The sequence below is a fragment of the Ahaetulla prasina genome, chromosome 13 (assembly GCF_028640845.1).
Source record: "Ahaetulla prasina isolate Xishuangbanna chromosome 13, ASM2864084v1, whole genome shotgun sequence".
In the NCBI taxonomy this organism is placed as follows: Eukaryota; Metazoa; Chordata; class Lepidosauria; order Squamata; family Colubridae; genus Ahaetulla; species Ahaetulla prasina.
In genome coordinates this window covers 21,498,378-21,511,935 of record NC_080551.1, presented here as the reverse complement: position 1 = coordinate 21,511,935, position 13,558 = coordinate 21,498,378, and the positions used below count along the sequence as shown (strand labels likewise).

Sequence of the window (13,558 nt, the reverse complement as noted above, 5' to 3'; positions counted from 1 at the left end):
CCTTTCTTCTACCGGCTCGGGCAGCACCTGAGTGACAAACATACACACCTACATTCCCTCCCTCCCATCTCCTGCGAAGTTAATTTGCTTTGATTGTGGTTCAACACTGGAAGGATTCCCCAAAACCTTGAAGATTATCTTCAACTAGAGATAGTTTTATTCCAGATTCTTTAGCGTACAGTGATCAAGCATAAACTATGTTTATGAGTCATAGCTTATGTCTGATCATTGCATGCTAAAGTATCTGGAATAAAACTCCCACTTCAATGCCAATATCCAGAAGGACACAACTTTGAAATCAAACATTCAAACATTAAGAGCTGGGTTGCTAAGATACGTTGTGGTATCTGAGCTTAAAGGGACCCAACATTTATGAGAGGGTTTTGCTCAACGGAATACCCTTTGCAATTGGCAAGAAACAGACTAAAGCAAGGGTTCCAACTTTGGCGACTTTAACCTTTGTGGACTTCAACTCCCAGAATTCCCCAGCCAGCCATGGCTGGCTGGGTAATTCTGGGAGTTGAAGTCCACAAGCCTTAAAGTCACCAAGGTTAGACACCCCTGGACTAAAGGATGAATTTACAAAGGAGACAACAACTTTTAAGCCTTCATTCTGTTTTTTACAATTCCCTTTGATGAATCGGGGCTGGTTGATAGGATCTCTTTGGAGCCACAGGTGCACCCTCACTTTCTGTTTTGGTAAGGCCTTGGACCGACAGAGGTAACAACAAAAGTGAATAATTGCAGTTGAGAGTTACGTTGCAGCCATCGGTCGGAATGCTGTATTATTTTTTTCCAAGTCACTGCGATCGGGAAATTACTCGCAATAATAATTTATTTAAGTCACAACTGGACATATTGCAGGGGATGGCTTAATCGAGTCCGATGGATAACACTGCGTTGCATTGCATTGCCCCTGTAAACAATGTACCACTCTGTGGCTCCCAGCCCAAGGCTTACTTATTCTACTCCTGCACTGAAAACGCTCAAAAATTTTTTTAAAAAAAAAAGGTTTCCTCCATGTTACATTTCAATCCAAACAGATAGTTAACCTCACAGTGATGAGAAAGGCTTTTTGAATTATCATAATATAAAAATAAAAAAAGCTTACAAAAAAGCAATGCAGCATACCCCAAGGCCATGGATTACAACTGCTGGAAGGTGACAGAATTATACGCGCTTTTAAAAAAGAAAAAAAGAAATCCGAACAAACAAAATGAACGGAACAATCCACACTGGCAATGAATTCCCGTATACACAAGAGAACAAGCAATCGGACGGACGTCTAGGCTTTGGGGGGTGGGGAAACAACACAAATTTCTTTTCTTTTCTTTTTTTCTGTCAGGTTACATTTTTTAATAAAAAAGATACAATAAAATAAAAACACACAAATAAAATTGTACATAAATGTGAATGTCCAACACTGAAAAAGCAGGGAAGGTTGCAGCACCGAGACAAAAGCTGCCTCCGATGAATGCTAACTTTGTCTGGATGCTAGGTTTCATCAGCCTGAGACGTTGCCCCATTCCTGGTTCATATCAGCATCAGCATCGCAGCAGAGAAGCGGAAATCCCAACCACCATCCAAGAGGTTCGTTTCAGGCCAATGAATTAGAAGAGCCACTTGATTAACCGGAAGGGGCCTCGGTGGTGCTGCAGCTGGTGGGCAGGTCTCTTTCTGTGCTGTCCCCTAGTCTTTATACATTTCCTTGTGCTCCAAGGCGAAGTCCCAAGGCCTGTGGTTTGGAGTCATTCCTTGGGGAAGGTGATCACGCTGTGGTGATGGCGTTAAGGTCCTTCATTAGTCCTTCCAGGTGGGCCATCTCTTTGGTGAGTTCATCCGGTTCGTAATTCTGCAGGAGATTTAATAGGGTTATTGGGCGAGATGAGCCGCCTTGTTTGGGAAAGAGAAAGGAGGATAGCGGCCAAACAGCAATAGCATGTAGACTTGTATACCGCTCGCAGTGCTTAACAGCACTCTCTAAGCGGTTTACGGTGTCAGTGTATTGCCCCCAACAATCTAGGTCCTTTTACCAACTGTCAAGTTCCAGGGAAATCAGAAGAGCCAGGCAGTTCAAATGGTTGTAAAGATTTATTGCAAGCTTAAGCTCTCTACAAGAACCTGAACTACTAACAGCCAAAGCCAATTGGCGGTAGATAAGAGATAAAAGAATTCAAGGTGGGCTGGACTTAGATCTCTTGTGGCCGCAAAGGAACTCAGGACTGATGGGGCGTTTGACCCCTCCCTCAGGCTGAGTCTGGACATCTCTTACATCAACTATCTTAAGGATAGAAGGCTGAGTGAACCATGAGCCAGTCAGGATCAAACTTCTGGCGGTGGACGGAGCCCTCAATACTACATTCTAACCACTGTACCACCTTGCCAATGGTTATAAGGTAGGACTGAGCAGTCAAGCTAAATTGCTCGGCAGTTGTTGCTGCCAAAATTTTTGTTTTGTAGGGAAAGATTAAGGCAGTAGCAGCAGCAGCAGCAGCTCCAGAACACATCACATAAATGAGATCACAATGATGAAGTGAGAACAAAAGTGATGGGAGAGGAGAAAACAAGCAGGCAACTTTCCTGCACCCACGACGATAAAAGTTATGAACCAACGATTCACATTTAATGGCATCTCCAAATGTTGCTATTATATGGAAATGCCGAATTAAAGCACTGGTCCATTCAGAACAATGCTGCCAAGCTCATTTAACTGGTGCTTTAGAAGGCTTAGCAATGCTACTTCAGATCTTTGAAACTTGGCATTGCCCAGCCAAAGGGAAGAGCTATTGAAGAGCAGAAATGCCTCATAATTGATGAATCAAAGATGGGGACAATTTAACAAGAGTGCACCTTATAAATGCTTAATATATCCTGCAGTTAACTGTCATTGACTTTTCAGAAGCTTGGGCTGCAATGTTGTGATCCAAGGGTGCCTTCCTAGGGGCTAAAGGATGGCTTGGTTTACCCCAAGGTCAGAGGAGAACAGTTGGACAGAAATTCAACACAGGATTTCCACTCGCACCAAGGTTGCTAGCTTTTAAGAGAGGTGGTCCCCAACTTCAGTTAAAAAGGACAGAGTGCACTCCACTGATTGCCAGGAGAGATGGATCAGGAAGTGCTTCAGACTGGAGAAACCCTTTCCATAAAACTTGACAAGCTATACACGTTCTCTTCGACTTACAAGGGCCGGAATAGCTCAGGCTGTTAAAGCCTGCTATTAGAACACAGTAGCCTGCAATTACTGCAGGTTCAAGCCCGGCCCAAGGTTGACTCAGCCTTCCATCCTTTATAAGGTAGGTAAAATGAGGACCCAGATTGTTGGGGGGGGCAATAAGATGACATTGTAAAAATATACAAATAGAATGAGACTATTGCCTTATACACTGTAAGCCGCCCTGAGTCTTTGGAGAAGGGCGGGATATAAATGTAAACAAAAAAAAAAAAAGCTTTTGTGCAGCAACCATTCAGAGTTATGATGGCACTGGAAAAAAAACTCATGACAGCATTTGCCACCTTCCCGGCTGGCTGGCTGGCCTTTGACAAGCAAGTCAATGTGAGAGGAGCTGGTTTTCCTTAATGACGGCGTGGTTCACTGAACAGCCGAAGTGATTTGCTTAATAAACATGCCAAAAAGGTTGTAAAATTGGATGTTAGTCACTTAGCAACCTCCTTGCTTAGCAATGGAGGATTCAATGGAAATTCTGGTTCCACTTGTGTTTTGTAAGTCGAGAACTATCTGTATTCGGCCTATTTTCTTTCTGCTTACAGTGTGCAGTGGAAGGGTCTCATTACTATTATTTTTGCATTTATGTACATTTATGTTTACGTTTAAGCACACTTACACTTTCTGTGTCTTCGAGCATCCTTGTGGTTTCCTGCACTTCAGGGGCACTTGGGACTACGACTGGCATTGGAGGCCGAGTCCTTCCTAGAGTTCCAATTGATGCTGTCTTCACTGAATGAACTGGATGGCTAGAAGCTTGACACAATTATAATCATGGTCAATCTTTTAATTGGCAAATATATATAATGGCACGTTGATAACAAACCAGGTTTGTTGCTATTAAATATAGTCAGATACAATCAAATTCTTTTCAGGTTTTGATTCTGTACCAAGTCTGCCCACAGCCAGAAAACTACAAATCAATGAAAACTATTATAATTGAAATGCTGAACTAAAAAGCCCAAGATTAAAATTGTTATTTACAAGTCCTAAATGAACATAAGCTGCAGAGGCCCTAAGGATAATACTGGGAAAGCAGCTATATATGATGCTAGATTTCATGGATGTTTTGCAGGGAACTTCATTTGGGAGTATGACCTTCCCAGGGAAAGTCAAAGCAGGAAAGATGGCAACGGTGGCATCATGATCCAAACCCCTCCCCTTTTGTAGACACATCAATCTAGGTATCAATAGGTATACACAAGGATGGTGTTTCAATTGCAATGCCACAATCATCTTCTTCCTTGCTTTAATGAACCCGCTTGGCTGCTGGGAAGGAAGAACAGGAACCACTTAATAGCAATAGCACTTATATACCGCTTCACGGTGCTTTACAGCCCTCTCTAAGTGGTTTACAATATCACCCTATTGCCCCCAACAATCCGGATCCTCATTTTACCGACCTCGAAAGGATGGAAGGCTGAGTCAACTTTAAGCTGGTCAGGATCGAATTCCTGGCTGTGGGCAGAGTTTGCCTGCAATACTGCACTTTAACCACTGTGCCACCACATATCTCTGTAAGCTGACCTTCTAGAGCAGGGGTGTCAAGCTTGCGATGACACATTGTCATCCTGTGATGTATCGCAACTTTTTCCCTAAAACAGGGGTGGGTGTGACCAGTGCGTGACACATCCGGTCCATGGGCCACAAGTTTGACAGCCCTGTTCTAGAGTAACTGTAATTTTGTTGCAGCTACCAAAAACTTCAAAGAAGCTGTGACATTTGCCTCTAGATCAGTGTTTTTCACATTGGGCAACTTTTGAGATGTGAGGACTTCAACTCCACACATGCTGACTGGGGAATTTGGGAAGTTGTGAAAAAGAAAACGCCGATCTAGAAGATCACGTTAAGGGCAGTGGTGGGATTCAGCCAGTTCGCACCACTTCGGGAGAACCGGTTGTTAACTTTCTGGGCAGTTTGGTGAACTGGTTGTTAGAAGAAATCATCAGGGCAGAGAACCGGTTGTTCAATTACTTGAATCCCACTGCTGGTTAAGGGTTTCGCTCACCTATCTTCCTTCCATTCAACTTTCACTCTCCCGTACTCACCTTGCTGTGATAATAAAGGTGTGCTTGGCAAGGCAGGGTCATAAGTGCTGCCAGTGGGCGGGACGGCTGGCACAGCGAAACTCTTCAGAGGATGAGAGGGACGGACATGGGCAGTGGGCAGGTTCTGGCTTGTCTCCTCTTCCTGGGTACCGGGCAGGTAGGATGCTGAAGCACTCTCCGGCTCTTGGTGGTCGGCACAACATGTCTGAGATGAAGACGCTGGCATGGTATCTGTGCTAGGTGTATTTCGAACAGATTCTGGAGATGAGGGAAGGAAAGGAACGGTTAGCTTTAACTTTTCAACCTCAGAGAGTCCCTGAAAATGCCAGGTGCCTTCAATGGTGTTAGTTGGGTCACAAACTCTCTTTAGTTCCAAAGAAGGCCAACAAACTGAGAGAATGAGAAAGTCACCCCAAAGGTCACTTAGTTAGCACTTATACATAACTCTACACTGATGCTAAAGTTTTATGCTTTTTATTTAGGCTCTATAAAGAGTTAATTAGTTGAGAAAAAACTTAGCATGTGATCCCATCACCGAATCAAAACAAAACGAACAATATATTCAGCTTTCTAAATTACCACTGAATTTGCTAACTGATTCTTCCATTAGTGAACTGTCTGGAGATTTCTTAGTTGCCAAGCTTTCAAGTGGTTTTTATTAATGCTAGGTATAGATACCTCTAAGCTGTTAGTTTTTCCATATTTGATGCAAAAATGGGTCCTCTTGATGTTGGAAATTAAATCAGAAGCTACTAGCACTCTACAATTAAATAAGGGAGTATTCTCACTTCAGAGTCATTATTTGCAGCTTTAATAATAAAGAGAGTGAATTATGCAAATCTAAATTCTCAACAGAGAAACTGAATTACCATCAGATCCAAGATTAAATAAAATTCTAAATGCTTAAATGTGTCGTTCACTAAAAACACAAAAAGGACAACCTTGTCCTCAGAGCTTAGAGTGTCTAGAGGGCTAGTTTGACTCCAATGGAACAAAGTGCAGCAAAACAAATCACATCTATCTGCAATGTGTGCTATCACAAAAGGAAAAAGGAACACACAATTAGTTCAATCGGTAGATACAACCTTCTGACTTCGGTAGATTTGGGCTAGAGACGGCCACCCAAAACATGTCATTTGATATTTGTAATGAGATCATATGAGGCTCTGTGTTCCTCATGGTTCTTTTGCCAATGGGTGGACCTCCGAAAACGGATCGTTCTTCTCACCTGTGGAATTAGCCCTGTCTGAATGGGACACAGATGTGCCAACTGGCCATAGGTTTGCCTGATGATGGAGATAGTTGCAGGTTGGAGAAGCGAGGTTGCCGGAGTGGAAATGATGGTGAGGGTTATCAAGGGAATGGATGGGATGAGCACTAACCACAGCTGCGAATGAACATAAGACAGAAAAAAAAAAAAGCTTAACACAAGACCAACCGGCATGCGGGCCGAAGTGAAGCCCCCCCCCCTTCATCAACAAAAATGCATTGAAACAAACAGACAGAGAGACTAGGATGCCCAGTTCCAGATTCCTAGAAGAAAAGATACTATTCTGTCAAGAAATCTCCATGGATGTAAACATTAGGAAGCAAGAATTGCAGATGTTGGCTATTTGGGTTGCTGAAAAGCATCGGATTTGCTTGAAAGGAAACTTACTGGTTGAGGCGAGACGTGAGATTGAAGGCCAGATTATCAAACTGAAGTTTCCGCTATATGTGAGCAAAGAGGAATTATGGTATCTGAGGATGAATTGGCAGCTATGCGTTGGATCATAATTAGGAATGGGTAATTTTGAACAAAGTGTCTCCAACTTTATGGTATTATAAAGCACACTAACAGTACTTGTAATCTGGCAAGCAAATAAAACATTGATATTACAATTTCCCTTCAGTTCACAATTTCTGCACTCATGTTACTGCTGAGTTCATTTATAAATCTCCGATCCTTAAGTAACATTAAAGGATCATATTTTCACTATCTGTGTAGATCAATTCCTGTGTTGAAATCAACGGGAAATCCTAGGTTTTAATGTAACTGGCTGCAGATCCATTACTTTCTGCTTGCTTTAGTTAAGTTATTCTTTAACATATGTAAACATAGTGCTTTTAAAATAAAACCCAACAAAACCTTAATTCATTGTTCCCATACTGCCAATGGAAGGGAACATAGTTGTGAGACCGTGATAAATGATAAACCTGCAATGTATTTTGTAATGAGGAGTTTTGATGTATTGCAGATTGGAATAAAATAAAGAGTATCGCTTACAACAAACTCAGTAACTCAACCATTCTCATGTTATTGGTTCTATTATTCTATGCCAGCCATAATGAATCTTTGTTTTCCAGTAAAAAGAACCACACACAACTGCATTAACGGAACCCTATGATAGGAAGAAATAATCTCTGAAAAGGAAGCAATGTTATTGATCTCCCTTTATTAAGGTTGAGGAAAAAAGCAACGGGAAAGGATTTGTAAAATTATGAAGCATTTCAAACATCTCATCTTGGAATATTGAAAGTTTTCTTACACTATTGGTGAGAAAATCACTCTATAAAATATCCCCACCCTCACAGTCCACGTTGGTCTGAATATTGCATATAAAAATGGTTCACCTTCATGATGGGAAGCATGACATTGGGATTTTTATCATTGTCAGTGTTTCTGAAATACCTTTTAAATCACAGTGATTAATTAGTTACAGGCATCTTCTCCTTGCCTCAATTTCTCAAAATATTTTTCTTACTGTTTCACTGCCCTGAGTGAGGAACCAACAAGCATAAACTTGTTCCCTTCTTCACCTCCAGTCTTGTAACCTTCACAGCCCAAATACATCTGTTTCTCTCTAACACATGCCCAGCTTTTTCAAAGGTAAATAAAACCGTCAAAAATCTTCGCAATTTCACGACACATAAATTAGTATGGCATCACCGTAATTATATTAGTTATGATAAATGGAGGATGTCAACTAACTCTGCTGAAAGAAAAACTATTTTCTTCAGCTTCTTCTATTACTTGTGTATTAGCAGGATCTGGCCGATTTACAAATGCAGTCTTGGCACTGATTTCTATGGTTCTGACATTTATCTAGCCCATAATACTTAAATAGATTAAATTGATAGAACCCTCAACTGCACATGACATCTCCTGGATCTGCCATCCATATACGATGGCTGTGCAAATTCCATTTAGCTGGCAATTATTTGTTATTTAAATCTACTAGGCTTGTCATTAGCATATCGCTATGGAGATCCAGAAATTACATCCCTATACTAAGGTGAAAAGTCCAAGACCATTCATTTCCTGGCGTTTAAGTCTAACCTGTGATATAATACAGGCTATTCTGCTCAGAATATCTGCATGACACACAGACAAGCAGGGCAAATTTATTCCTGCTGCCAGAATGAATCTACAAAAACAGAATAAGGGCACTGGACTATTGCTTTAAGTGAACTGCAAGGTAATCTTATATGGATGAGATGGAGCCAGAAATGTTTGGCTCAATCAAGGTGGTTTTGGGAGGTCATCCCTGAAGCTAGACTTACGTTGAGGAGGTTGAGAATCAAACGGCATCATCATCTTTGGCCGCATCCCTCTCCTTCCTGCGAGGGTGGACATGCTGTCCTCTGACTCGTGCCCTGGATTCAGAAGAACAAAGGTCAGGTTCCACTTGCCTTTCTGTCCACGTTAGGAAAGAACCACAAGATTCAGCCATGAAGCTAAGAATAAGCTCAGCGTCATTTCACCTCTATAGGAGTTCCGTCTCTGATGAATATTGCTGTCCATAGAGTTGTCCACGGGGGTGATGTCTTGGGAGTTACGAGGGATCGGGGTGTCAGTCATGATCGGATTGGGATCTGGAGACTTATCAATAGGCTTCAGCTCCAGCCTCTCGTGATGGATCCAAAGATCTGGTGGCTTGACGTCCTTGGAATTGCCCTTGTATTTATGAGACCCATTCACGGATTTACAAGCAGCTCGTTTTCTTTGAAAGGAAAACAAAAACAAATCACTTATTCAATTTTCCTGCAGGAATTATCTTCCATAAAAGTATCTTTGTGAACAATAACTCTGCCCAGTAGTATATTTTGTGAAGGTCTTTGTGAAGGTCTGAGCTGGATTGTTTTCTTGCAGACGTTTCATTATCCAAACTAAGTACCATCCTCAGTGCAAATAGCCCAGCTCAGAGAGCACCAAGGACCCCTCATTTCAACCTTGAGCTACAAATATTCTCCTTTATTAGTATGCTTTCTATTGTGCATGAAGGATTTTCACTGTTTCTTTCCAAGTGCTCATCCAAAAATAGTGGGAAGTGTCCTTGTGGAACTTATTGGATGCCAAAGTCCATTCCGTATCACCAACACTTTCACCTCCCAAGCTCCGAGAAGCAGCCTGAAGGCAAGTGGCTCCTCTTTTCACTTCTGCTGACCTTAAATACAGAGAATGGTCCTGCCACTAGCTGCGGTATATCCTGCAGCAACGAAAATCACCTCATCCACACTTCATGCAGAAGGGGAAGGAAGAAGCCATGGAGATGATCTTGGAGAAGTCATCCCGAAGCTCTTCAGACCTCAAGAGTTTTGTCACTATAGCCAATCTCAATAAAGTATATAATTTTAGTCTTCATGCATGATCAGTTTCTTGAGCTGAAACTTCTGGGCGAACAAACAGAAAGAACAAAATTAAATACTAGAAGCCTGATAATTTTGCCTGATTGTCTCTTCTCATGCTGTGAAGAGGGGTCAAAATGAGCAATTCCACTTCAACTAGTTTTGCCCAGGTGTTGGGTAAGGAAACTCCAAAACAGTCAAATTAGCATTTTCCTAGTAAGACCTGAAGTCAAGTTATCAGGGAAGGGAGAGACAAATGTTCCTACCGTGGAGAAACAGAGGCAGAGCAGCTCAAAAAAAAACCCCAAAACATACCCATCCACCCAAAATATGGTTTCGACTATACTGCATCAGAACTATTATGAATTGTGTTTATTACATATTATCTGAATAGACTAGGTCACCCTCCAACACTGTTCATTTTATAGAATTGGAGAAGTCTAGATCTGTTAAAACTGGCACAGAACCTTTATGTAAGAAAGCCCTAAAATTTAAGTCCACAAAAGCACAATGTGCAACTTTATTGTGCCTTTTATTTTGCTTTCATTGTAAATCATACCCGTATCCCTGAAACCAGCAGAAAGACACACACACCCCTCCACCTAGGGCAACTGAAAACGGAACCTTACTTCTTCTGGTGAGAGGTGGTCCTTCGAGTGCAAAATACAGCAACAATCACTACAACCACAATGGTGATCACTCCCACAGACACAATTATGATCAGGAGCATATTGTATTCTAGGGGGGAGGGGCTGCCATGAGGGCTGTTGCTTCCTAAGAAAGAACACAAAAATTACCCAAAATGATTTTTACAGCTGTAATTTGAATTGAAATGAAAGATTGGAAAATTATTGCTTAAGCTAAATAAAAATCAATGTTATGTGAGAGACACAGCCACTCAGTTGGGAATTTCAACTGAGTTTTTCTCGAATGACATTCGAGAAAACAATGTCTTTGACATTGACCTGCAAAACACACGCTATCTTTTGGGGAAATTGTAACATGAATGATTTCAAGCTCTTGGCTCTCAACAGGGATGAAAAGATTCTTACCACTGATGGGTGTTTTATAATCTGTTCCAACATCCATTGGTCGATTTCCTTTTCCTGAAGATCCCAATGCTGGAAAATAAAATTTTAATGGTGTTAAGGGTTTTGACTATCTCATCTTGTTCACTTTTTAAAATGTAATATGTTTTTCTTTTGGTTTTACACAGATGGGTAATTTGTGGCTCTCCAGCACCTACTCAGCTTGACATTACATTGCCCCAAGTATTTTAGTGGAAAATTGTTTACTGTTTTTTCCAAAAGTAAAATATAGGAATGGGAACAGGAGGGTTCTAATAGGCCAAACACCCTCATCTGCAATAAAAAAAGAACCCTCCCTTTCAAAAAAAAAATCAATCCTAAATTGTGCCAGAGAATTTAAGACTATTTTGCTGAAGAATTCTAATGGCAAAATTTTGGACTTTTGCGGGGAGGGGGAGTTAAAGGAAGAAATAGGGGCAGTTTGATTCTCATAATACTTTTATTTCAATCCCCACTGTTAAAACCCCCCAAAAAACCCATCTCTAAAATACAGCTTAAAGAATTAATTGCACTCCTTTTTGTGATCTCATCAAAGAACAGGATTGGTCTCTGAAGCCCTCTAAAGAGGCTGAGTTTTTGTCTGACCGCCAAGATAGATGCATTCTCCAAGTACACCCCATTCAGATATACACAGAGGCAGAGAGAGAGAGAGAGAGAGAGAGAGACTGTAGAATATATTTAAAAATGTCAAACCGATTATATTAATAGCTAGAGTATACCTCTGTAATCACGGATATGCAAACCATAATGTAATAGCCTAAATCTTTTCTGATAACGAGACAAAATGTAATTTTCCATCCATGTAAGAACTTTGTTTTTATTTCTAATTCCCTGTCCCCCATTTCTGAACAGCTGGAGCCTAATGCTTATCTTACAAGAGCTCACACTCAATCACTGATATGGCAGGTATTTTCAAGACATATTAAATCCGGAAGGGAAGTGGGCACGTTATGATTATCCCTCTGCTTAATCCTTTCTAACAAAGCCCAGATCACATGTAGGGATCTCTACAACCGATGTAACATTCAGTTCTTGACAAATTCCAGTTGACAGATGTTCCTGTCCTTTGGGGACTGATAAGAGGTAAATGCAGGGAGAGAGTCACTTCAAAGAGAATACAAGGCTGGATGAATGCAATCATTCTTTGCCACTGAGGGACTTTATTCTTCTTCTTGCTTTCGTTTATTTAAAGCTATTGTATATTGTTTCTGATGACTGTATAGAAACAAATCCTTATTTATTTATATTTAAATCATTTTTGCAACATATTGTCAGGTCTTCTAACAAATAAAGGAATACTATAAAAGTAAAGAAAAAAACCCCTAGAAGATTAAAAAGTCAAAATCCTGCCCATTAAATGGGACTATTTTCATTTTTTAAAAAGAGCAAAATGTATTGGCATACAGAGAATTTAAAAGTCATTGTGCAGTTTTAATTGTCAACAATTTCGCTTCTAGATGGGGGAAAAAAAGTTGCATAGGTTGCAAATATGCCATTCACTGAAAGAAGCCCCAGGTTTTGATATTTTAAAATGTCACAAGAATACTGTCATTTAATAGCGCAAGAAGAAGAGTAATACTCATAAAAGACAGCACAATACACAAAGCACATCTATTGGTTTACCTTGATCATTAGACATTTTATCTGATGATTCCGCTACCAAGGGAAGCAGAGGGGGAAAAGCACACAAGAGACCAACATTCACTGACATGGAAAGAATAATTTCTGAAAACGGGAAAGGAAACTCATACTGGACACAACTACAGCATCCTCAACTACCAAATGCTCACTTAGTGACTGTTTAAAATTCTGATGGGCCTCCCTGGAATACCCAAATTCAAAGTTCTGATAGCATTTTCTGGCGATTTCTTGTTAATGACTGCTGTAAAAAAGGTGTAAAATCAGGTGGGTCACAGTGGTTGACACAATGTATAACCAACACTTTAATGGGCAGGCTCCATTACTGTTGTAACTTGAGGACTATCTGGACTACCACTGGCAAAGTAGGTGAGCAACTTTCGCCTAATGACAAAACCCTTTGCAAGGCCCAAACAGCTTCTCAAACTATGCTGCCTGAGAAGCAGCATAGGAACCAATCTGCATGCTTTCCTCAACAGCAAGGTAGGAAAGAGGCGTGAGAAAAAGAAAAAAAAGAAAAGAAAAATGGGACTTCTCTCACTGCTCAAGTCAGCTTCGGCCAGCCTTTGACTGCAATCCAGCTCCCAAAAGATGAATCCTGGGAGAACCCATCTCTCAAAGAGACAAAGTTGCCTACCCTGTGTTAAAGCTTTTCAGAAAGCATTAGCTGCTCTTCAGATCAGCCAGTACCTTATGTACATCAGAGAAACTTATTTCCTAACAAAAACATTCTAGGTCACTGCGTTGCACAAGTTCAGATAATCAGCAGTTCTTCTTATGTGGACAATGCCTGATAAACAATCTGCTCAAAATATATATACATATACATATACATATACATATACATATACATATACATATACATATATATATATATATATATATACACATATACATATATATATATACACATACATGCATACATACATACACATACATACATACATATACAT

General features: G+C 40.6%; 1 protein-coding gene across 6 annotated transcripts in view; it reads right to left on the bottom strand.

The window, feature by feature from the left end:
* Positions 1–258: 258 nt before the first annotated feature.
* NEO1 (neogenin 1) overlaps positions 259–13,558 on the bottom strand; it is a 62,399-nt gene continuing 49,099 nt past the window's right edge. For 5 of the 6 annotated variants that reach the window (XM_058156054.1, XM_058156051.1, XM_058156056.1 and 2 more), the window contains 8 exons: positions 10,932–11,000; positions 10,509–10,653; positions 9,016–9,254; positions 8,815–8,907; positions 6,500–6,658; positions 5,272–5,529; positions 3,843–3,979; positions 259–1,852 (listed from right to left, as the gene is read on the bottom strand). In XM_058156054.1, the coding sequence (XP_058012037.1) occupies positions 1,769–1,852; positions 3,843–3,979; positions 5,272–5,529; positions 6,500–6,658; positions 8,815–8,907; positions 9,016–9,254; positions 10,509–10,653; positions 10,932–11,000 (1,184 nt within the window). In that variant the 3' untranslated portion in view covers positions 259–1,768. The remainder of the gene's footprint in view (positions 1,853–3,842; positions 3,980–5,271; positions 5,530–6,499; positions 6,659–8,814; positions 8,908–9,015; positions 9,255–10,508; positions 10,654–10,931; positions 11,001–13,558) is intronic. The other variant, XM_058156057.1, reaches the window with a different exon arrangement.